A 24,183-nucleotide genomic window follows, 5' to 3' on the forward strand; every position below is an offset into this window, starting at 1 on the left:
GGTGAAAAGTATCAGCGGTCCTCCAGCTTTAGAGACTGTAGAGACCATGCATAGAGACTCTTTCTCCATAACGCATATTATGCCGTAGTGTGACATAGGTATTATATTTGCCTTCCTTTACAAATTGAGCCCGATGACTAATTTGAAATCATCCATAAGTGCTACTGAGAAATCCTCAAGCCCCTTCTAAGAATCAAGAGTCATCTCAACCCATTTTGCTATTCCCTTAAGGGGTTCACCATCGGTATTCACGGGTTTGAACTAGTCATTCTTTTCATTGATCTTCAACCCATGCCTCTTTGCTTCATCAGACGTGATGAAGTTGTGTGTAGCACCAATGTCGATCACAGCCATGACAGATTTTTCATTGATAAAGTCTTTAACATACATCAAGCCTTTCTTTTCTGCAGTGCTTGCCTTTTTGTCCTTCACAGCATTTACGAGTTGGACAGATCTAACACATTCAGTTGCTTGCGATTGAGCCTTTCATTCCTCGGTGATAGATTCCAGAGTTTCTAACTTAAGACAGTCCTTCATTTGGCATGGTCCCTTGCATACAAAACATCCTCCTTTGGGCACAAAAATCTTCTTCTTTTCCTTGTACTCTTTCTTTGAAAAGTATTTTTCTTCCTTCTTGGTTGAGAAACTCTTTCCCTTATCTCCCCCACCTTTAGTAGAACTAGGCTTCGAGGAAGACTTGGGTTTAGAGTCTTTCCGATGATACTCAGTGAGTGATTCGGCTACTACGATGGCCTTGTTGACATCCTTAACATTCCTTCTTTGTAGTTTTTACTTTGCCTAAGGTTGGAGTCCATCAACGAAGAAGAATAATGCATCCTCTAATACTAAGTTAATGATATGAAGGGTGAGAGTAGTGAACTCCTTTACAGAGTCGCTGATCGTACTCTTGTGCTTCAACTCCCTCAACTTCTTCCTTGCTTCATAAACCACATTCTCATGGAAGAATTGTCTTTTCAACTCCCTTTTGAAATCTTTCCATGTGGCTATGTTGCAAGTACCCTTTTCCATATCTACACATTTTCTCCTTCACCACAAAGTAACATTATCAGAAAGGTAGAGAGTTGCAGTCCGCACCTTTATTGCTTCCTCGACCACCCTTGACCTTTAAAGTACCTCTTCATTTGCTATAGAAAGTTATCCACCTCTCGAGCGTCCTTCACGTCCTTGAACTCATTTGACTTTGGGAGATCAATCTTTGTCGTCTCTCTTATAATGGCTGGTCGAGATTTTTCCTCCTCGAACCAAACTTGAACTTCCTCAAATAGCTTCAAGGAATTCTCAAGTTTCTCTTCAATTTGGAGCATGCTTTCTTTGAAAGCATCTAGTTCTTCTAACACGTGAGCCTCGAGGGTTTCCTTATCATGTTCTATCCTTTGGAAGCGCTCATCCATAGTGGATTAGAACATTCTCCAACATAGAAACTCTCTTTTCTAATAACTTAGAATCCTTACCTCTAGGCTCACTTGAAGAACGGGCCTTCTTGCCTCCCCATTGAGAAGGAATAGCATCTCTTTTTCTTTGAGACTCAATATACTCCATGGTTACACTAGAAGTCATACTCACAAATCCCTTGTATGTACTCCCTATCGAACCTTGCTCTGATGCCAAATTATCGCGACCTTGGACACACTACAATGCTACCGTGCTAGCACTCAGACTTACTCAACCTCTTGAGCTAAGACCAATTTAATTTAACCATCAATACTTAACAAGAATTCTAAGAACACAAGAGAACACAAGAGAAAAGAAGCTTTAGTAGAAATAATATCTTATTACTCAAAGTGTTTATTACAAATGATTCACTCATCCAAACTCTAACTCTCACCCCTTATTTATAGTCATCCACCTCCTCAATGGATGGCTAGGATCAAATATAATCAACGGTCCAAATTAAACATCTAAAACCTTCACTACAAATATCTATCCTACCATATTTCTTTAAATACTTTTAGATTATTTCATACTACTCTTCATACTTCTATATACATCCACATTCTTCTAGGATACTTTATGACCATCTAGAGTCTTCTAAAATCTTCTAGGGTATTTCGGGACCTTCTAGAGCATTTTAAAACGTTCCGAAATCATCTATAATATTTTCAAACACTCTAGAAAGTTATACAAATACCGTTAAATTTAACCTTCTAAAATTTACCGTGGCACTTTTCTTTATATTATTTTAAACAAAAAATCAGTTGCCATTATATGAAATTAATGATTAAAAAGGGTTAAATAATAATTTAATTAAATATAATAAATTATTTAATAATTTTTAATTATTAATTTTATAAAAATTAATTTTATGTATATGAGTTTTCATTTTATTTTAACTGTAAATAATTTAGTTGAATAATTTGCTTATCTTGTAAATCGGTTAAATCTTTGAGATTTTGAAAAATTATATTAGATGGTAGTTATTTATGAAAATTTTTAAGTTAAAAAGTAAGTTTAAATATGCTCCAAAAGAAGAAAAATATATTTTAGAGTAAACTATCATTTATATCCATAAAAGTTTAGAACGTTGATAGATCTACCCATGAATAAACAAAGTTATAATTTTTACTCATGAAAGATGAACTTTTGTTAATAAAACTATTCGAATCTTAAAAAATTATTTGAAATTCCAAAAATATCCTCTAATATACTCTAACTCTAACTTCTCTATTTACTCAACGCCACCATTCTCCCAATCTCAAACTCCACCAGTACCACTCTCTTTCAAGAGCTTCAACAAAGTTGGAACGCCACCTTCCTCAAAAATGATCTTTTTGTTTCTATCGTTATCATTTGCAAGCAAAGCAAGTTCATAGCAACTTCTACCCTATTATTCAATTGATCTATTTGAACATTATCAATGAAAGACCATATACCCAAGACAGAATGGGTCGTTGCTGGCAATCAGAGGGAGCGAGAAGACAATGCCGCCACTGCTACCTACATCCGCGGCAGAACCGTCAGCTTCAAGGATGGAGAGGAGCCAACATATGTCACCGATAAAGGCTTCGAGGTAGGAGAGGACTTTGCGGAAGTCTGTGCTGGAGATGATGGTGATGACGCAACAGAGGATGGAGCAGTGTTTATACTTGCGAACGAGGGAGACATCGCGGTTGAGGTTCTTGGAGGCTTTAGCGGCGAATGGGGTGCTTATAGAGAGGGGGCGTTGGGGGAGGAGGTGGTGGAGGTGGCAAAGTGGACGAGAGGTGGTGAGGAGTTAAAAAGAGATTTGGGTGGTGGTAAGGTTTGGGATTAGAGGAGTGGTGGTATGGAGTAAAAAGAAGTTACATTATATTAGAGGATATTTTAAAAATTTCAAATAATTTTTTAGGATTCTAATAGTTTTGTTAATAAAAGTACACCTTTCATAGGTAAAAATGGTATTTTTATTTATTCGTGGGTAAATTTGTTAGCGTTTTGAACTAGCATAGATAGAAATGGTAATTTATAACTCTATATTTTATTATGTTACAATATTTTTAGTGTAGGTTTTAAAATTAAAAAAAGAGTTTAATTTTGATACATTGACAATATAAAATGTTATATACAATCATTTAATTATATCAACTTTTTTGGATGGCCATTTATGTGGTCAATGTAAAAAATAATTATCTTTGCTGACATGACGATACGTAATTAAATGCATGTGTAAAACTATTTTATATTGATAGTGTACTAAAATTAAATTCAAATAAAACATCCAAATATGAATATATTTTGTTGATGTGCTTACTCATATAGTTCTGATCAACTTAAAAAAATCTAATTTTATTACTTAAATCTAAATTTAATGTATTTCTTTTATTTATAAATGTTACTAGTAAAGTTCACTTGTAATTTAACCGTGAATCAATTAGTTACTAAAAGTTAGTTATAGAAATGGTTAGTTGCAGAAGTTGTTAAGGTAGTTAATTGTTATTTTACTGTACAACAAGTTTCTTTGTGTATAACCAAGCTACTCTTCATTTATTTCAATACAATGAGAATCATTTTCTCTCACTAATATCACAAATCTAATATGGTATTAGATGCAATTTTTTTAAAACTCTCGCTCTCTCTCACTTTTGCGCCTCATTTCTTTTTTTTTACATCCTCCTTTGTCTATTTTTTTTTTATTTTTTTCTGCTCATTCTTCACATCTCGAACTCACATGATAGAGTTGATTAGAGTTACTTCAATTCACAATTTCACAACACAATTGATGAATTGAAGGCTCCAATTACCACATCGAGGGTGAACGATCGTTCTTCTTACTTCAGTTTTTAGAATTTTCTTTCTTCGAACTTCAATAAGCTACAACCATGTCAGAGCCTTTCTTCCTCTCTCTAGCTGATTAACCAAGTTTTGTTTTAGTCACACAACAGCTCACGGAGAAAAATTATCATTCCTGGAACCGAGCCATGAAGAAGGCTCTCAACACAAAGAGAAAGCTCGGTTTTGTTTTTGAAATTGTCCCTCATCTAGATCCTATGCTAGAGGGTAATCCAGAGAAATTTGAGAATTAGCAATGCATCAATGATGTAGTAATAAGTACCTGAATTTTAAATTTAGTGTCAAAAGAAATTGCAACTTCAGTGGTGTATGCTGAATCAGCTGAGGAATTGTGGAATGATCTCAAAGAAAGGTTCCAACACAGTAATGGACCAAGAATCTTTGAGATTAAAAGAGAACTGATGAATTTGCACCAAGGTGCGATGATAGTGTCTCAATACTTCACCAATATCAAAGTTCTTTAGGAAGAATTAAACTCCTACCGTTCGAAACATTGTAATTGTAGAGATGCTAGACCTCTTTAAAATTTCTTGCAGGCTGAGTGTGTGACACTGCTTTTTCATGGGTTTAGATGACTTTTTTTCTCAAATTAGGGGTCAAATTATGCTTATAGAGCCTCTCCCTGCTATCAACAAAGTTTTGTCCTTGGTGGTTCAAGAAGAAAAACATAGATCACTTGGTATAAAATGTGAAGAAGGATAAACCAATGTATTCACACTGTGGAATGCTTGGTCATACAGTGAAAAAATGCTATAAATTGCATGGTTTTCTTCCAAATCGTAGTAGAGGAAGAGGAATGAATCAAGCTACACTATACATCATCAAGAAGATAACTCCACTTTGACAATGATTCAGCAGTTGATGAATTTAATAAACAATCAGAAAAATTCAAGAAATACCCTCAACTACAGCAACTGAAGTAGCCACACCAAAAGGTATTGTTCTCAACATCTCAATTTAGAGATCAAAATTATTAAAATAAAATTGGATTCTAGATCGTGGAGAAACAATCCACATTGTTTGCGATTTATTCCTTTTTCACTCCATTCACACAACTCAACAATATTCAGTTTCTTTGTCTAATGAGCAAATTTTTTGAAGCCAAATACATTAAATTGGCACTATTTTGATCAGCCCTAATATAACCCTCAATAAAAACGTCTTACATGTTCCTAAATTTTGTATAAACTTCTTGTTAGTTTCTTCTTTCTTATCAAATACATATCTTACTATTACCATTGGATTTTGTGATTTCACCATTTAGGGCAACATGTTACTGAAGATTATTGAAAAGGGTGAGCTGGATTATGACTTATACATCCTACAAGATTCAATTCCCTCCAATCAATTGAGAATAAATTAAAGGCTAATGACTGTTGATAGGTCACAACTATGGCATGCTCGCTTAGAACATGCTTCCAATAAAGTTCTAAAATCTCTCATTTTAGTTTTAAAGTTTTCAATAAAAATAATTTGCACAAAAGTGAATCTTCAACCTGTCTTATATGTCCTCTTCCGTTTGAATCCAACAACAATCTCTCTTTACATGCTTTTGATTTTGTGCATTGTGATGTATGGGGGACATATCGTATCTCAATTATGTAATGAAAAGAGATATTTTCTAACACTTGTAGATGATGTTATTAGATTTTTTTGGATTTACTTGTTAACTTCTAAAGCTACAGTTTACATGAAATAGTTTTATACAGTAAGATTAAGTGCTTCAGGTTTGATAATGCTAAGAAGCTAGCTACCACTAATTTTTTGCAAGAAAGATGAGTGTTGCAATATTTTCATGCCCTTATAAGCCTCAGCAGAATGTAGTGGTGGAGAGAAAGCATTAACACTTATCAAATGTGGCTCGAGCACTATACTTTCAATTCCAAATTCCAATGGCTTTTTGGGATGAATGTGTCACCACTACTACTTTCTTCATAAATAGAACACCAACTTCATTACACAACATGAAGTCTCCATTTGAAGTTTTGTTCAAAAAATCACCAAATTATCAAGCTCTCGGGGCCTTCGGATGCCTTATATATGTTGCCACAAGGTCAGATTTAGGACCAAAATTTAGCCTCAGAGCTGATCCAAGAGTGTTCTTAGGATATCCTATTCGCTACAAAGATTACAGATTATATAACTTGAAGACAGTAAGTTTTCATGAAAACATATTGCCTTTCACCAAAAGCCCTCACACTTCATTGCCTCTGACCTCTTTGATCACTTAGTTTTACCCCACTCTGTTCCTAATTTTGTCACCCTAAATATAACTCCACCTCAACATAATTCAGCCCCACAAACACCATGTCTTCTGATCAACCCTACCACCCACCACTAACACCAATTCAACCTAACTCACCATAGCTAAGATGATCCAATAGAACAATCCTACCACCATGATACCTAAATAACTATGTTTGCAACACCAAATCACCGTACCCGATCTCCAACTATATAAGTAACCATAGATCGAATCACACTTACCATGACACCATAAATCAAGCTAAGGTCATTTTAGAACCTTAGTTTTACCATCAGGCAGTAGTACATCATGAATGGAGGTAGTAATTCAAGAAGAATTAGATGCTCTAGAAGCTAATAACACTTGGAGTTTAGTTCCTCTTCCACAAGGCAAAACAACCATTGGTTGCAGATGGGTTTATTAGGCAAAACTCAAGGTTGATGGTAGTTTAGAACCATACAAAACTAGACTTGTGCCAGAGGCTATACACAAGAAGTTAGGATCGACTTCAAGGATACATATAGTCCTGTAGCTAAAGTCTTTATCGTTCGAGTTCTATTATCAATCGCAGCTATTAAGAAGTGGAACTTTGTCCAACTCAACATCAACAATGCTTTCTCGATGAAGAAGTTACATGGAACTTCCATTAGGGCACCTAAATCGTAAAGAAGGGTTAGTTTGCAAGCTGAATCATTCACTATATATCATGAGCAAACATCTAGACAATGTTTTGCAAATTTTGCTCTACACTCAAGCAACATGGCTTTAATCAATGTAAGAGTGATTATTGCTTGTTCTCTATGGTAGCAGCGCCATCTATCATCTTTTTGCTTGTATATATTGATGATATCATTATTGCAGGGACAGATTCCACAATAATTCAACAAGTGCAACAAAAATTGCAATCAATCTTCAAACTCAAGATTTTACTTGGGTTTGAAAATTGCGAAATCAGCAAAGGGGATCTCTTTAACTTAGAGAAAATACACCATGTCCCTTCTTGAACTCTAAGCCAGCTTCAGTTCCAATGGAAGCTAATATCAAATTTAGGGATAAAGAGGGTGATAAACTTCAGGATGCATCAGCTTATAGGAGACTAATTAGGAGGTTAATGTACCTCACAGTTTCGAGGCCTCACATCACTTTTGCAGTAACATAGCTTGCTCAAATCATGTCTAATTCCAAAGCTCCTCATCTCAATGTTGTCCACCAAGTATTGAGATACCTGAAAGCAGCACCTGGCCAGGGAGTTCTCTTGATGCAAATTGGGGAAGCTATATATATTTAGACACTAGAAGATTCACAATTGGATATTGCACCTTCTTGAGAAATTACTTGATCACCTAGAAAAGTAAGAAACATATAGTCTTTAGAAGTTTGACTGAAGTAGAATATAGAGCTATAGTCAATGCTGTCTGTGAAGTTATGTGGCTTTTGAACTTACTCAAATTCTTTGATATCAACATCAACTCTGCCATGTTTTTTTGTGACAACGTCTCAGCCATGCAATAATTAGCTTCGAATCCCACATTCCATCAAAGATACAAACATATTGAGATAGTCTACCATTTTATTAGAGAAAAAAGGTTGAGATAGGATTCATCAAACTTGTTCATGTGCCAACTAAACACCAGTTAGCAAACATTTTGAGAAAAGCGATTCCAACACCTTAGTTTCCATTCCTCATCTCCAAGTTAGGTACTTACAATTTGTATACTCCAACATGAAGGACAATATTAAAGTTCGCTTGTAATTTAACAGTTGATAAGTCAGTTACTAAAAATCAATTATAGAAATAGTTAATTGCAGAAGTTGTTAAGGTAGTTAGTCGTTATTTTACTACACCAGTAAGTTACCTTGTGTATAAATTAGCTACTCTTCATTCATTTCAATATTGTAAGAATCATTTTCTCTCACTAAATCACAAATCTAACAGTTATTTGGTGTCTTTTATTTATAAATGAAGACTATTTTTGTAAATATATATACACACATACATGTAGAATAATTTGAAACCTTGAGCATAGAGATAAGTTCACAAGATGAAACGAGTACAAATTTCTCCGCACGCCACTTTTCTACTATTTGTCAGGCAGGTTAAGAACAAACAATATCCATATACGTATATGGAGAAGAAATTGGACCGAGGTGTGTACCATTTTTCTTATAGTTTTGTATTAAAATAATCAGTAGAAAGTAAAAAAATATATTATCTTATATACTAAAAAAATGATACATAAGGATAATATAAACATTTTTTTAATAGAAAAATGTATATCTTATCTGTTACATTAAATGGACAATGCTTGAACTCCATCTACCCTAGTTAACATGTAGCTTGAGAATTAATTATTCTGGCATTTATTTCATTTCAGTTTTCGTCGAGTAAATATACGAACAATGGTATAATTAATAGTTGACTGACTTCATTTTATATACATATGCGTATGATCGAGTAATTAAGGTGGTGATTTGTTGATAAAGTCTTACGATGTATGGGATTCGGTAAATTTTGGAAAAAGCGGATCCAAATATATCTTACTACCACATCACTGTCAATCTTTGTAAATGATGATTATCCTACAAAGCCATTTAATCTTCAATCGGGTTTGTAGCAAGGTGATCCTCTTGCTCTATTTCTCTTTGTGCTAGTAGGTGAGGTTCTAACTTGTGTTTTTTCAGAGAAGGGCGAAGCCGTTGATAGTTGGACAGGATAATTAATATAGAATTGTCTGATCTCATTTGTAATTTGTGAATGACATGATTGTATTTTGTCTTTGTGATGCTTAAATAGTTGTCATTTGTCAATTACAAGAGATTATTACAAGATTTTGAGCTTATGCCGGGATTGAGCTATGGCGGTCCCAATTATGTGAAGCTAGAACTATGCACATACAGAGCATGCAAAAATCTGGGGTGTAGTAAAGCGAAGTTACCAATCCTCTATTTGGGAATACTGCTAGGAGCAAATTTATTGAAAATGGATACGTGGTTGGTAGCCAGTTATTAACAAAACTGAAGATAGATTGAGGGGATGGAAGGGCAAAAATTTTACTAAGACAGAGAAATCAGTTCTTATTAAAAGGGTATTAAATAATCTCCTTATGTACTGTCTTAGTTTGTTTAAGATTTTAAGAAAGGTGGCATCAAAAATTATGTCACTACTCACTACAAAGGAGAGTTTCTTGGGAGAAAGTTGACGGCAGTAGAGGTCTTCCAACTGTGCAGTAGGAGCTCATTCAAAAGCCAAAAGAGGAAAGGGACCTAGGTGTTGGTGATGTAATTGTATCGAGGGAAATTGATTCTCTCAAATTTTTTTTTTATTTCAGAAAATAATGTGTGATTTTTTTAATTAATTTTGTAAATGAAATTCTAAAAAATTATTAAAAAAAAAGCATACTTTATTCTTTCAATTGAAAAAAATTCAATCTTTTTGTAGAAAGCACTATAAGGAGAGAATTTTGAACATTTTAAAATTTTTAAAACTTCTTGAATTTTTTTATTTGTTTTTTTTTTATTTTTTTTAGAATTAAATAATAAATGTGTAGTTTGAAGAAAAATGATAAATCACATAATAGAACTTTTTTAGTAATTCTTATAATAAATTGTAAAAAAAATTATAGCTTAGTTGATTGGTTAAGTTATCATAACTTAGATTAATATAAATTAAGAATTAATATTAATTATGATAAACTAATTTATTTCCTCCAATGATAATTAAACATATCATAAGAGGTAATTTACTATATTTAATAAATATAAATTAATTTTAAAAAATGTTTTTAAAATATTTTTAATTTTTAAAAGTTATAAAAATAAATAAAATTTTTTTTATCAAATATAAAAATGAAATGTCCGTAATAAGATTTTACCAAATTAAGCTTAGATATGAGAAATGAAATAATAATTTGAATTATTATTTGGAAGTGGTAATCGGTGAGGCGTTGTAGATTTAGGTATTTGCATGACATTTTGGAGTTTGGGGCCACTTCTTAGTTGTATCACATGAAGGAAGACACAAGAAATTAAAGAAAACAACAAGTGTTGCATATTATTAATTAAATGACCGACAGCACAGTGCTGCTAGTTAGGTGATTGGCATGGCAGCAGCAATCACGTCCTCGATCTCTTTTCAAATAATCCATTCAAAATTTTCTACAAGAAACTAATGGAATAAAATTAGTCGTTAAAATCTTAGTCGCTAAATCACGATTAGATTATTACTGGCAGAATAAAACTCAAATTTTCTATCTTATATCCTTTTCTCCAGAAATCTAAATTAAATTACACTTTATGAGTGCTACTCTATGTGGATTTTTCACATCCCGAAAGGATTACTAACTAAGACGCTACATTATTATTGGCTATTACATTATAATAGATCTAAATAAGCTAAGAAAATTAAAGAAATATAACGAATTTCTAGCTAGTTCTCTACTCTACCTCAAATTATAAACACAAACACCCGAAAACACATAAACCAAAGTAAGATTAAAATTCATTCCTAGCTAGATTACATGGATCATACATCATATATATATTTACGTACCTCGTAATTATATCTAATTAACCTTCAGCTACTCCTCTTCATCGTCACCTCTAAGATTTACAAAATGTAATTCTCTCACCACTCCTCAGTACAAAAAAGGAATGGAAGAAACTATATAGAGCAAGAAAAATGGTGATGATGATGATGATCATGTATGTATCTCTGTATCAAACTCAAGCATCTCAGGGGCCTCCAAGATGCTCTCCAAAGAAGGCTTCCATGGTCCTTGTTGTTGTTGTCTTGCTCTTTCAATTTGTTGTAGCACTTGTTCAAGCTTCAACCCTCCTCTTCTTCCTCCTTTCTCACCATTCAATTCAAGTATCAACCATTTCAACTCTTCTTTTGTCAACACTACTTTCACCCTTCCACCACCACTTCTCTTACCTCCTTCTCCTTGCTTCTGCTGCTTCACTTCTTCTTCACCTTCTTCCATCAAAGTGCATGTCTCCATGCAATTCCCCATCACTCTCCTAATAATAATATAATGATACCACTAATTAAATCAAACTTTGATTCAATTTTCTTCCAGAGATAGTGAAGACTTTCAGACCTTTAATTTGAATCAGGGGAACAAAACTATAATAATAATAATGAGGATGGAGGGAAGAATGGAGAGAGATATATAGGTATTTATATAAATAAATATACTTCAATTAATGGGCTCTGTTTCACTAATTATTATTATTATAACTATAACAAAATAATGAAATGAGTATGGTTCGTGGAATCTAAGCCAAAAGAAGAGAGTTCACGGATATTTGTTTGATTATGGCTAGTGATTAGAGTAGTCTAGTGGAGTATATTTTATTTTAGTATATAATATGCTCAAAGAGTGACGTATTTCTATCTAAATTATTCTCATTACTCTAAACTAAATAATAATTAAAAGTCCCATCTCTCTTATTGTTTTACCATTTGTCGCCTTGTTTAGGGTCATTAATTAAAAAGTTGCTGTTTTTAATTAAAGAACTAATAGCTTCAATAATGGGGGTCGCAATTGGGTTGCCGGTGATGTAGACATTTAACTTATTCTTTGTCTGCAAAGGATCAATCATTTTGAACAAATCAACTTATACGGAAAAATGTATATATTACGTACCGTAAATTACGTAACGAATGAATTTGTTGGATCAGATTATAAACTGATTCTTGAGATTCGTGCGTTTATTTGAATTTTTAGATTTCATTTGTATTATTCTCGTCTCTGAAAATTAAGTTTCCAATATTATAGTAATTAATTTTGCTATAGATAGACAATGGAGTTGTGAACACCGTTAATGTTAATAATAGAAGGTATCTATACACTTTTATTTATTTTTACTTTTATTTATTTTAAATTCTAGTTTCACTACAAACATTTTACGGCCGGAATTTTTGTAACGAACTCTCATTGCCGTCTCCCTTATGATGTCGCTCACTATCACCGTCATGAAGCTTCTCAGCGTGTCACATTTGGCTGCCGTCATCGCAACGAAGTTCCTTCTCCTTTGCTATTCTGCTGCTGCCCTAACGTACCTTTGTCCAACATCCTTCTCAACGCTGCGTCCCTGTCTATGATGGTTGCTGTCGTAGCCTCGAACCAGCGCCGATCGTCCTCTTTGTTGCGCATCTTCAACAGCCAAGTCCTACCCGGTCTGTCACTGTGCCACCACCTTTCCCACCGTGAGTCTCTTGTGTTTTTTATCGAGTTCGTATCTATTTCACTTGTTTCTATTTTCAAACCATATACTGGAGGGAGAAGAAATTTGGGATTTTTTTTTAGTAGTGTTTAATAATGAACATCCACATATTAGTGAAAAGAACCATCCATATATATAGTAAAATGAAGGGATAAGTATTGTTTTAGTCCCTCACGTCGAGGGTCGGAATCGAATCCGTCCTTGATGTATATTTTGATTTAAAATCATCCTTAAAGTCGTATTTGAATTTAAAATCGTCATTTCTAATAAATTTTTTTAATTTATTCCTAAACTACCCCTATAATAAAAAAATTATAAAATTTTAAAAAAATAAAAGAAAACGTATTCGGTGGGGGGGGGGGGACAAAAAAGGGTATACGAAAGGGGAAGGGGGAAAGGGGAAGGGAGAAGGGGAGGGGGAGGGGGAGGGGGCACGGCGCCAGTGGCGAAGAGAGGGAGGAGGGGAAGGGGGAAAGGGGAAGGGAGAAGGGGAGGGGGGAAGGGGCACGGCGCCAGTGGCGAAGAGAGGGAGGAGGGGAAGTGGAAGAAGTCGGAGAAGAAGAGGAAGAAAATGAAGGGGACGCGGGTTCGGGGTGGGGGAAGGGGAAAGCGGGGAGGGGAACGGTGGCGGCGAAGGGGGAAGGGGGAAAGGACGCGCGGTGGGGGTGGGGGGAAAGGGAGAGGGGGAGGGGGACGGCGGCGGCGAAGGGGGAAGGGGGAAAGGACGCACGGTAGGGGTGGGGGGGGGGGAAGGGGAAAGGACGTGGGGTGGGGGTGGGGGGAAGGGGAGAGGGGGAGGAGAAGGAGGGGGGGAAGGGGAGAGGGGGAGGGGGACAGCGGCGGCGAAGCTTGGAGCCGCCGTCGCCGTGGTGGTCCCGTCGCAGTTGGAGATCGCCGTTGGAGATCGCGTGGTGGTCCCATCGCCGCCTCTGCCTCTGCCTCGCCGCCTCTGCCTTGCCGCCTTGCCGCCTCTGCCTCGCCGTCTCTACCTCGTCGCCTCGCCGTCTCTGCCTCGCCTTCTCGCCGCCTCTGCCTTGCCTCTGCTTTCTTGCTTCTGCTTTGTTGTTTTTGTTTTTTGTTTGGTGTTGTTTCCTACTTTCTTACTTTCTGTTTCTGTTTGGTGTTGTTGTTGTTTGTTGGTTAGTTGGTGGTGGTGGTGTGGTGGTGGTGGTGGTGGTGATGGTGGTGGTGGTGGTGGTGGTGGTGGTTGTGGTTGTGGTGGTGGTGGTGTTGGTGTTGGTGTTGGTGGTGATGGTGGTGGAGGAGGTAATTGTGCTGGTAGTGGTGAGGGTATTTTTGTCTAAAAAAAATTAAAATGACGATTTTAAATTCAAATACGACTTTAAGGATTACTTTAAATCAAAATATATATCAGGGACATGTTCGATTCCGACCCTCAATGTGAGAGACCAAAACAATACTTATCCCTAAAATGAACATCTTGCAAAGTATGTACATTTAAAATCAAGCAAATTAAATAAAATATCAACAGTATACCAAGTAAACATCCACTTTAAATTAAACATCTGACTTAGTTGATACAGTAGCAGCTGCGATGACAAAATTGCGAAAGAGCAGTTATGACAAAAATATAAAAAATTTAAAATTGTGATTTAATCTAATTAATTCAAAATTTAATTTTTAAAATTAGAATTAACTTTACTTTTATTATGATTAAACCTAATTAATTTAAAATTAAATTTTTAAAATTAAAATTTACTTTTTTTTTTACCTATTATTTACGTTATTTAAAAAGTGTTATTCCTCTATATTTTTTCTGTAGTAAAGCAATTCATTACTTTTTTTTTCAACAGTAATTCAACAAAAAAAATGCTTATGCCATATTAAAAAATGGGAAAATGACGTTTGTTTTGATGTTCAATCAAAACCAAAATGTCATTGGTTTGATAGCTGCTAACATATAAATTAAAATGGTTTCTACATACATTTTGATTATGTATTTTTGCTTTGATTGAGTGCTATCATCACTCTGTTTGTCTATAGAGTTATATTGTCGAAAAACAAGTCAAGAAATTATTATAGTATCCGAAACTTAATCTCAAAAATATTAATAATGCAATTAAAATTATAGAGACTAAATAAATATACGTGATGAATCTCAAAGCCATTACAAAAATTTAATTCATACAAAGTGACTCAAAAGTTAATACTCAATGAAAATGTCGTTTAATTTTTCATACGTATATATGTGTGTGTGAGAAAATATTATGTATTGTTTTATGTATCAAAAAAGGAATGATTTTTCAACTCAAACTCCTATAGAATACTAATCTTTACAAGAAAACAATTAATTAGCTCGAGGAAAGATGAGAGAAGGATTCTTCGCCGGTGTATATATGACCTGTAATATTTCGCGTGACAATAATACAATAGATAATATACAAAGATTGCATTAGCTATAAGATAATCTATTATTATTATCAAGCTTCTTTAATTTCGCATTTCCACTCAGCTATATTAGCTACCTAACTTCAAGACAGGTCACATTAATACATAAATGTACATATATATAAATTAAATTAGCTGTATTAGATTAGATTTCTCGTAGTTTAATTTGTCGGCGTCAAAATAATGCACAATTTACGTGCCCTCTCCTGTGACGATGCTATAATTTCCATTCCTTAGAAAATTGGATAAATTTGAGACTCGTTGTGACCAAAATGAAATGATTATAGGCGAAGCCCCAGCAGAAAGCTACCAATATTCGTTGTAAATTGAAACAGATAAATGAAAAAGCTAGGTTGAAATGAAAAAGCAAACAGAAGAAAATGGCAAATTAGGCAGAGACTTTGAAATTGGTTGTTACATCAGTAATAGCCACATTGACGCTCCACCATTGAAGAGGGATTATTGTGTGTCACTCCAATTATGACTTATTTACTGTTGTGATAATCTCATCGTTGCTAATGCCACGATTCGAATTGATTCGTGTTTTAAACACTATCTTTATCTGAGTAGAAGCTATGGGATTCAATTCCCTCTTTGCATAGCAGCTTCATACGATGAAATACTAAAAGGTGATTAAAATTTATTATATATTAAATTATTAGCCTAAAAAAATACATTAAAAAAATTGAGTTGATGGCTAAATAATAGTAAAAAATAATAAATTCTAATGCGTAAAGTTCAATTCGATCAAATGTAATTTGGATAGAATTCACCCTCCTAATATTCGGGTTGATGGGCGGATCCAACGTAACTTCCTCAGTCGGAGGTCATGCTGACGTGAGATTGGACAAAAACAAGAAGCATGTAATTAAAGCTCATGTGACAGATTGGACAAAAACATACCATGCATTATTACTTATAATTATAAGTAGCTTCCTCTCCCAAGCAATATATATATATATATATATATATATATACTTTTCAATGTTTAAATTATGCATTATATTTTTCAAAAAAAAAAAATGATATGCCTCTGCTTGTCAAAGGTGAAAGTAAATGACCGAATTAAGATGATGATATGAAGTTTAGGTGAGACATGACTAGTAGTTTAATATATGATAATGGAAAAATACAATTAAGTAGTGTCGATGCACATGCACAATAAAGACTCAAATCCTAAGCGTGACGCGTATAGGATCCTCAAAACCTAATCATCTTGTTGTCTCTACCCAAAATTAAAATAGTTGTTGACAGGGACGATCCACCGATGAATCTAGTTCTAGTCAATTATTAGGCAGATCTAAACCAGATATTTTGGTTACCACACCCCAGAAAGCACAGTTAAATAACTCCGATTACGCAGAACCCAGCCATGCATGCAACGTCCAAATCAACCAAATCGGGGATCTCCGATCGTAAATTAAGGTGTACAAGTTTATGAATCAATGAACATCATCGTCGAATGAATTTCCAGCCATCGAGACTTAGTTGATTCAAACTATAGGACATTTGTTTTGCTTTCTACTCCATAAGCAAAATCTTAAAAATAATAATAATAGTGTTTTATTTTTCACTATAAAATCTCCTCAGAATAGAATTTTTTTAGTGAATATGAATAAAGAATATAGCGAATATTTGAAGGAACTATATATAAAAAATTATTCTAAAACGTAGTTTGTAGGTATCATTTTGACAAGATTTAAAAAAATTAAGGTAAAATATATTTTGGATTTATTATTTAAATTAAATAAATATAAAATTTATAAAAATACATAAATTACAGTCTCAGTTATTAAGGAATTTTCAATAAATGAGTTATTAAGGAGTTTTCAAAAAATGAACAGATTTCAGGTACTCAAACCCTGATCTCTATTACAAAAGTTAAATAGGTACGGAATATTCGAGATACGGCCAAAATTCATTTTAATTTGGCTACGTTACTAACAGTATTTTTGTCAATTTTTATCAACTCTTAGTGTTTAATGGAAGTATTTTTGTAAATGTGTTTAATAAAAATATTTTTTTTATAGCTGTATTTAATAGAAGTGTTTTTATAAATAATTTTTTGAATATATTTTTTTATATATGTGTTTAAAATATAATAATTAATTATTGTTGACAGATAATATGTTAGCTATACTTTTCCAATTCATAAAGGGTCTCGGTACCAAGATATGCACAAAGTTCTAATTGATATTTTAATCACCAAAATGTGTGTAATTAAATTGATGCTATGTTTATTTGATTTTTATTTTTCTATTTCATCCAATTTAATTCAAATAATTTTAAATTTTAAAATTATAAAAATATCTAATTTAAAATTTAGATGATTATAATTTAAATTAATAATTTAATTTAATTCAATAAAAGTAAAAATATTTGTAGTGTTGTACTAATTATTTATAAGTATTGCAATACTCATAACTATTGGTTTTTAATTTAAAATTAATTTTGCAATACTCATAAATAACTACTACAACAAATACAAATTTTATTAAAAAATTTTTATTTGCATTAAACATATCCCTACTTGTTATGGATTATTGATATATTGATCTTAATTTTTTTTTTAAATTTAGTTGTCAGAAGTATATTTGATACAAATAAAAAACTTCAAGAATAAAATTGAAACAAAATAAAATTTAAGAATATTTTAAAAAATTTTAACTAACTTTAAGAACAAAAAATATACTTTACGCATAAAAATATTAGTGTTACCTACAAAATATTCGTTTTGGTTCTTTAACTAAGTAATAAAGAAAAATGTTTTAAATTCTAAAATTTTTTTTAACGAACGATTAACAATGGCAATGTTTGAGAAACCCCTTTATATATAGACTATGGTCACGCTTAGCTAAGAGTTAGCTCAACAAAGTGAGAAATACTTTAATAAGGCTAATAAACATGAGTCAAGATTACATGCAACTTAAGACGAAAGCCCGAACCATCGTGAGAATTCGAATGAATGTGCAATTTTAGACTTGAAGATGAAATTATCCAACTGTAGCAGTGTAGCAACCAACGGAAACGGCTTTTAATGTTTAAAATATGCAGCAACGTGACTTGTTTTGGTGTGTATTAGATGTAATCACATGCAAAGGTCGCTGTTTATCCAGCGCATGTCTTCTTGTAGCAAGGCAACAGCATAAGCATTCGCGTCATTATCATTGCAAATGTAGCAGTCAACAAGATCGCATGACGCATGCTATCCTTTCGTTAAAAACGAATAAATATACAAATAAACAAAATAAAATAAAATTAGATATACGTTAAACCTAAGCTAGCTTTAAGGAGAACCCAAATACGGTCGGAGTTGGAAAGGTTAAAAAAAGTTCATACAAAGTAGAACATTGTAGCTTAAATATCATAAACGATGCAGGCCTTATGAATATTCCATCATTCAAAGCAACACTGAAAGTGCATGTTCTTAAAAGTTTTGACCCGCAAGCTCTTTAACTGCCAAGACGAAATAAACTTACTATACATCTCGTCTACGCTTCTTCTTGATGTTATCAAATAACTGATGAACATCATCAGCTGTAATTGGCTTTGATGTGTCTGCGGATTCCTGTCATAAGAAAGAACATAGTCAGGTTCAACTTAGCTGTAACAAAACAACCATGCAACCCTACTAAAATGCAAGGAGCATACCAGGAAAGAACGAAGCCCATCCTTCATCTCTTGAATGCCCTTCAAGATCTCCACTTTCTCTACATGTCCAAGTTTATTAAAAAAGCTTAACTCTGCACCCTGTTGTTGCTCAATATTTGCTTCTCTCTTTTGCTTGGCCACTCTCTCATACTCCGCAATGGAGTCTTCCTTGTCAATTAGGAAAGTGATCCGCTTCTGATGATAAAACTCCATACATTTGTTGCATTTGCATAAAGCATCCCTCCAATTTTTAGAAAGAAACATTGCTTTACTGGGTAAAATTGGGGAAGCAGCAGCAATGTCAACACCCAGGAGACAGTCAACTTTCATATCAGAGCTTCCTGCACATTGGTTTAGATCCAGGCTGTCAATACACTTTCCACCATGGAGCATACTCTTCCCACCAGATATGTTTTCTGTGCCTCGGTTTAAATTCAGTTTTAAATCCAGGCCATCATTACAATCTCCAACCTGAAGCATACTCTTCCCATTGGATGTGCTTTCTGGGCATTGGTTCAAATCCAAGCTGCCATCACAATTTCCACCCTGAAGCATACTCTGCCCGCCGGATACAGATTCAGAATCAACTTTTGCATCAACAACTTTAGGACTATTATTTGAAGTATCACCCATTGGCTCTTCAGACTTTCCAGTTGAAGGCTTATCTTCCAAAACACCTTTGTCCTTGCTAACTTCAACAGTAGCATCTAGTTGCTTTCCTACAGCCCATATGGATTTCGGATATAGATTCAGAAAGAAACACACTTCAGAGCATGGCTTACATATGAAATCCTCATAAAGAGGCTCTCCTTCTTCGTCTCTGGGAATCTGATATATACCAAGTGTATGAGAGAAGCTCAAATGTGCAAAAAATAATGAGTAAGAAATACATCAGAGTTCACAAATATAATTTGCTCTACTCTATCAGGAACTGACGGGCTCATAGTGTAAATTTCTATATGGCTTCAATATGAAATACTATATTTAAAACACATGATAGGGAAAAGAAAGAAAAGGGGAACAAACAATCAAGCAAAACTAATAGCTTAAACATACATTGTTGGATGCAAAAAAAGCATGCAGCAAGTTGTTGTCTGAAGTACAAATAAAAGCTGGAACTAAATTCAGAAGAAAACGTCGGAGATTTAATTCATGACAGCATAAAATCTAATTTTTTACTGTAAGTATAGAAACATAATATAGAAAGGTTAAAAGAAGACAAACCTCATCAGAAGACTCGAGTCCAAGATGCTCCTCATGAAACCAATCCTCACAGAGGCAGCATTGTAACATTTCTACTTGTTCTTCAACATCTGGATCTGGATAAGGACGACCACATGTGCAATATGAACCTTTGAAGTTGTGATTATAGGAATTCTCAGTGTTCTCTACATCTTTATTTGGAAGAATCTTGCAGTAAAATTCACCAAACTTCGAATTCCCACAGTCACACCTAAAGTTTCTTTTTGTCCATAGTTCCACAATCTTTGGAACATAGAAATAATGAAACCATAGGTTAGTAGTGTCAGCATTGATAAAGCAAACAAAATTTGACTGTTATTATACATTAGAAAATTTACCATTCCTAGTAACAAAACATTTTCAATCAAACAATAACAGAAAAATTTCCCAAATAATCTAGAATTCAAGATTATCATCCATAAAAAAGGGTCACTGTAGATAAATGTCTCAAACCTAACAAAGAAATTGTGTGTTTGGATTTTACTCATCTTGAGCTCATATCAGTCCATAATCAAAAGCTTCATACAACTTCAAATAAATATTGCCACAGAAAATCAAAAAACTATTCCCCCTAAAATTATCAAAACCAAACATGCACTGTGTCTAACTTGTTAATAAAAGAGAGTATGTGATTTTACCAAACAAAGTGTATTATTTACCATCATTTGCATGCAATTAGGCACCCCACACAGACAGACTAAAGATCAGACAACTACACAACTTAGGATTTTAAGAAACTGCATAAAATAAACATGACTAATATAAATAAAAAATAACATCCCTTTTAGTATCTTTATTTACAAAGATGCACAATAACAGGCAAGTTCCCATTTGATGTCCGCACAAATGAAATGAAAGGTTTATTTCAGTGAGGAGAGGAATATATTCAGCTCTTAAGTTCCATCATAAGAACTACCTGGTGGCCATCATGACAAGACAATGAGCAAGCAGTGCAAACTCCAGCATTCCCATCCGGAGTGCAGGTGAGGCAAGAGAAAATCGCCTGCCTTTTCAAATAACCTTTGCCATAGGTACACTCTTTGCCATCATCACCGCCCAAAACTAAATCAACTTCCTTTGAATGAGTAAAGAAAAAAAAAAAACATAAAGTGTCAACATTTTCAAGTCATATACAACATTATTAAATAAAGTTCAACAACATAAAGCAGCAATAAAACTAGCACTTAAGCGCAACAAAAACATGCTTTTAAGATATAGAACTATACTGGAAGGCGGAAGCAATGAACATACAGTTCACGAATAAAATTTATAGAATGTTTAAAAGTTGGTGAAGACTCACATGTAGTTGTTTTCATGTGAAGTTGATAGTCGAAAACCATTAGATAATTTGACTAAATTGTCATCTAACTGTTTTTGGCTATCAACGTCACATGAAAATAAATGCATGTGAGTTTCCATCATTATTTCAAAACTACCAATGAGACTGAAAGTTATTTGGAGCCTAGCTCCAAGAGAGAGAGAGAGAGAGAGAGAGAGAGAGGAAAAAAACTGTTCTACCTAACCTGCCACTGCTCTACACTGATATTAAGGCTGCGTCAAAATTCATCCACACTATGAGAACAGATATTTGAGAAACAAATTATTTTATTTTGGATGCACTTATATCATCTTTGGTGCTTATTCAGCATTCAATTTACTTGTTCACAAAATAAATAGGTCATTAACACAAATGACTTAATGACAACCAAAGAACAAGCACAAAAAACTATTTATTTGGAACAGAATTTAGATCCACTCAAGTAGTCAGCAGAGAGGCTATGATTTCTTATTAAATATCTTAAAGCATAAAACCAAGTATGTGCTTTAGACTGGGATTTCCATGACATCTCAGATATGAAACAAACTCACAATAACCAGCATTTACTAGGAAACCAATCTACGCCAAAGTGCATAAATATCAATTAATCTACAATAAGATATCACATGCTCAACTACAGTTTGTGCTTCTAGTTACATAAAATATACAGCATTTCACAGACCAAATGAAGCACCTCGATGAAACCGTCAAAGTCCTCACATATAACTATCAAGTAATTTACATTCACTTAAAATGCGGCTAATCTGAGTCCTTCGAGTCAAGGCTCTGAAGCTATCAAGTATGTGTCAGTGTTACAGGTTAAAGGACCACAGGCAATGACACTAGGTTGTAAGTCGCAAGAACGGCAAAAGCAACCCCACCGTAGTCAAAGTATTATTAAGCCACACAATGTAATTCCAGATATTCACATTAAACATAACCCATATTAAACATAACGTCGTAAAGGCAACAATTTATTTATGGTAGCCGTCATTAAATCAGTTTAACATTATAAAGGCAATAATTTAATTTTGGCAACCGTTACTTGAATTAGATGGCAAGTAAGCCAAGTATGAAGATTCTTTATCATAGCAGTGCCCGGTACCAACAACCCCAAATATATTTCATAAACTCACTGTATCTTTACCCAAATCCCCTTTACAGCGCATAAAGGGCATGAAGCTCCAGCTCCCTTTTAAATCTTAACCATCAAAATGACTTGTAGTAATTGAGCAAGAAGTTTGACCTACTATCCTCCTCTGCTACCATGTGTTTCAAACATACCATAATACCCAGAGCCAGTCATATAATTTTCAAAAAGGATAACGATAAAAAAAAATCCATATAACATATAGCTCGTAATCACAGTATAAAGATGAGTGATAACATAAACCAAACAAAGTCAAGTAAAATCGGAGAATTAATTCAAGCATGAGAAACACATAACACCTCACATCACATAGGTATTAAAGTATTTGGAGAATGACTAACCAGTTCACGTTCCTCAACTTCCTCAAGGTACTCGTTGAGAGTAACAGCCTGCTCAGCTTCTTCCTCAAACGTAGCGTCCATTTTCACTTACAAATCCGTTACTTCTGGCTTCGGAATTTCACGATCAGTTCCTAAATTATGAAAGTGAATCCATGAACTACCGCTAACAAATAGATAAAATAAAGCGTACGAATAGGGCACGAGTTCAATTGGTGAAGAACATAGACGTATACCACTGAATTACGAAACCCTAGATTCCACGAAAGCAAATGGTGAAACTGAAAATGAAGGTAAACAAAATAAAGAAGCGAAGAATAATCTGAAGTCTGACCTAATCTTGAGAGTCGGAGCTAGAATTTGATTGGATCAATTAGGTGACATTTTGAAGCAGCAGAAGTTAGCAGTAGAAATGCGAAGCAGAGAAGAGCCGTGAGTTTTGGTTTTGCGAAAAATGGAGTTAGGGTTATTATATAGTGGGCTAAGGTGGAGCTAAGGAAGGACTAAGGACCATAAGGACATTTTCCCGCCAGATATCCAAGGGTTGCAACTTGCACGTGTTCGGAGTGGATTTTGTTTGCAAAATCAAATGCTAAATTATCTTCTTCCCTCCAAATTACCATTTCCACCCATTATCCCTATATATATATATATATATATATATATTAAAATTACATATACATTAAGATCATTTATTATATTTATATCACACATTTTTTAAATAATCGACTATCAAAAAATAAATTGTTTACAATAGAATAATTAAATTTATTTATAATAATATAATAATAAAAACTATTATATGCTAAATATGTATTTTTATGTGTAATAGTTTATTGGTGACTATTTTTTTGTACGTTAAGTATAAACGTAGTATAAGTATTATTTTGTATGTATATATTTAACAAAGTATACAGTATATACCCTTTCATTTAGAATTATGATGAATGATATAAAAAATTATGTGTAATGTTCATATGCTGGCCTAAAGTTCAGCTAGGCCTAAAGTAAGTAAAGCCCAATCAACATATAAGGGCTTCACCTGCACCTACTCGACTTTGTGGAGCTTAGACTCGACAACGTCAACCTTGACTTTACCTAATGGGATCAATAAACTAACTCTTACAATCTATCTCCTTCATTTAGACGGGAGATTTCAACAACCTCCCCAACAAAGAGACAGTTATCTACTATCAAAGATGGAGCTACTCAAAAGGTGGTTAGAGATTCTACACCTATAATTATAAATACCTAAACATTCTCAGGTATTCTTTGAACCAATCTACTAAAACCTACTTAAACATTTACTAACTTA

The 24,183-nt window shown here is 33.9% G+C and overlaps 1 protein-coding gene across 1 annotated transcript; it reads right to left on the minus strand.

Annotated features, from left to right (window-relative positions):
* Positions 1–18,460: 18,460 nt before the first annotated feature.
* Positions 18,461–23,343, minus strand: LOC130981867 (uncharacterized). The gene is made up of 6 exons (XM_057905604.1): positions 23,203–23,343; positions 22,872–23,002; positions 20,979–21,137; positions 20,045–20,305; positions 18,821–19,648; positions 18,461–18,737 (listed from the first exon to the last, which is right to left on the minus strand). The coding sequence occupies exons 2-6, from the start codon at positions 22,950–22,952 to the stop codon at positions 18,648–18,650; spliced, it is 1,419 nt and encodes a 472-aa protein (XP_057761587.1). The 5' UTR covers positions 22,953–23,002; positions 23,203–23,343; the 3' UTR covers positions 18,461–18,647.
* Between the last annotated feature and the right edge of the window lie 840 nt (positions 23,344–24,183).

The sequence above is a fragment of the Arachis stenosperma genome, chromosome 5 (genome assembly GCF_014773155.1).
Source record: "Arachis stenosperma cultivar V10309 chromosome 5, arast.V10309.gnm1.PFL2, whole genome shotgun sequence".
Taxonomy (NCBI): Eukaryota; Viridiplantae; Streptophyta; class Magnoliopsida; order Fabales; family Fabaceae; genus Arachis; species Arachis stenosperma.

Coding starts and splice junctions, on each gene's coding strand:
- LOC130981867 (XM_057905604.1), bottom strand. CDS start 22,952: ATGGACGCTACGTTTGAGGAAGAAGCTGAGCAGGCTGTTACTCTCAAC. Junction 20,306..20,978: donor CTTGTCATGATGGCCACCAG/GTAGTTCTTATG, acceptor TATGTTCCAAAG/ATTGTGGAACTATGGACAAA. Junction 19,649..20,044: donor GACTCGAGTCTTCTGATGAG/GTTTGTCTTCTT, acceptor GGTATATATCAG/ATTCCCAGAGACGAAGAAGG.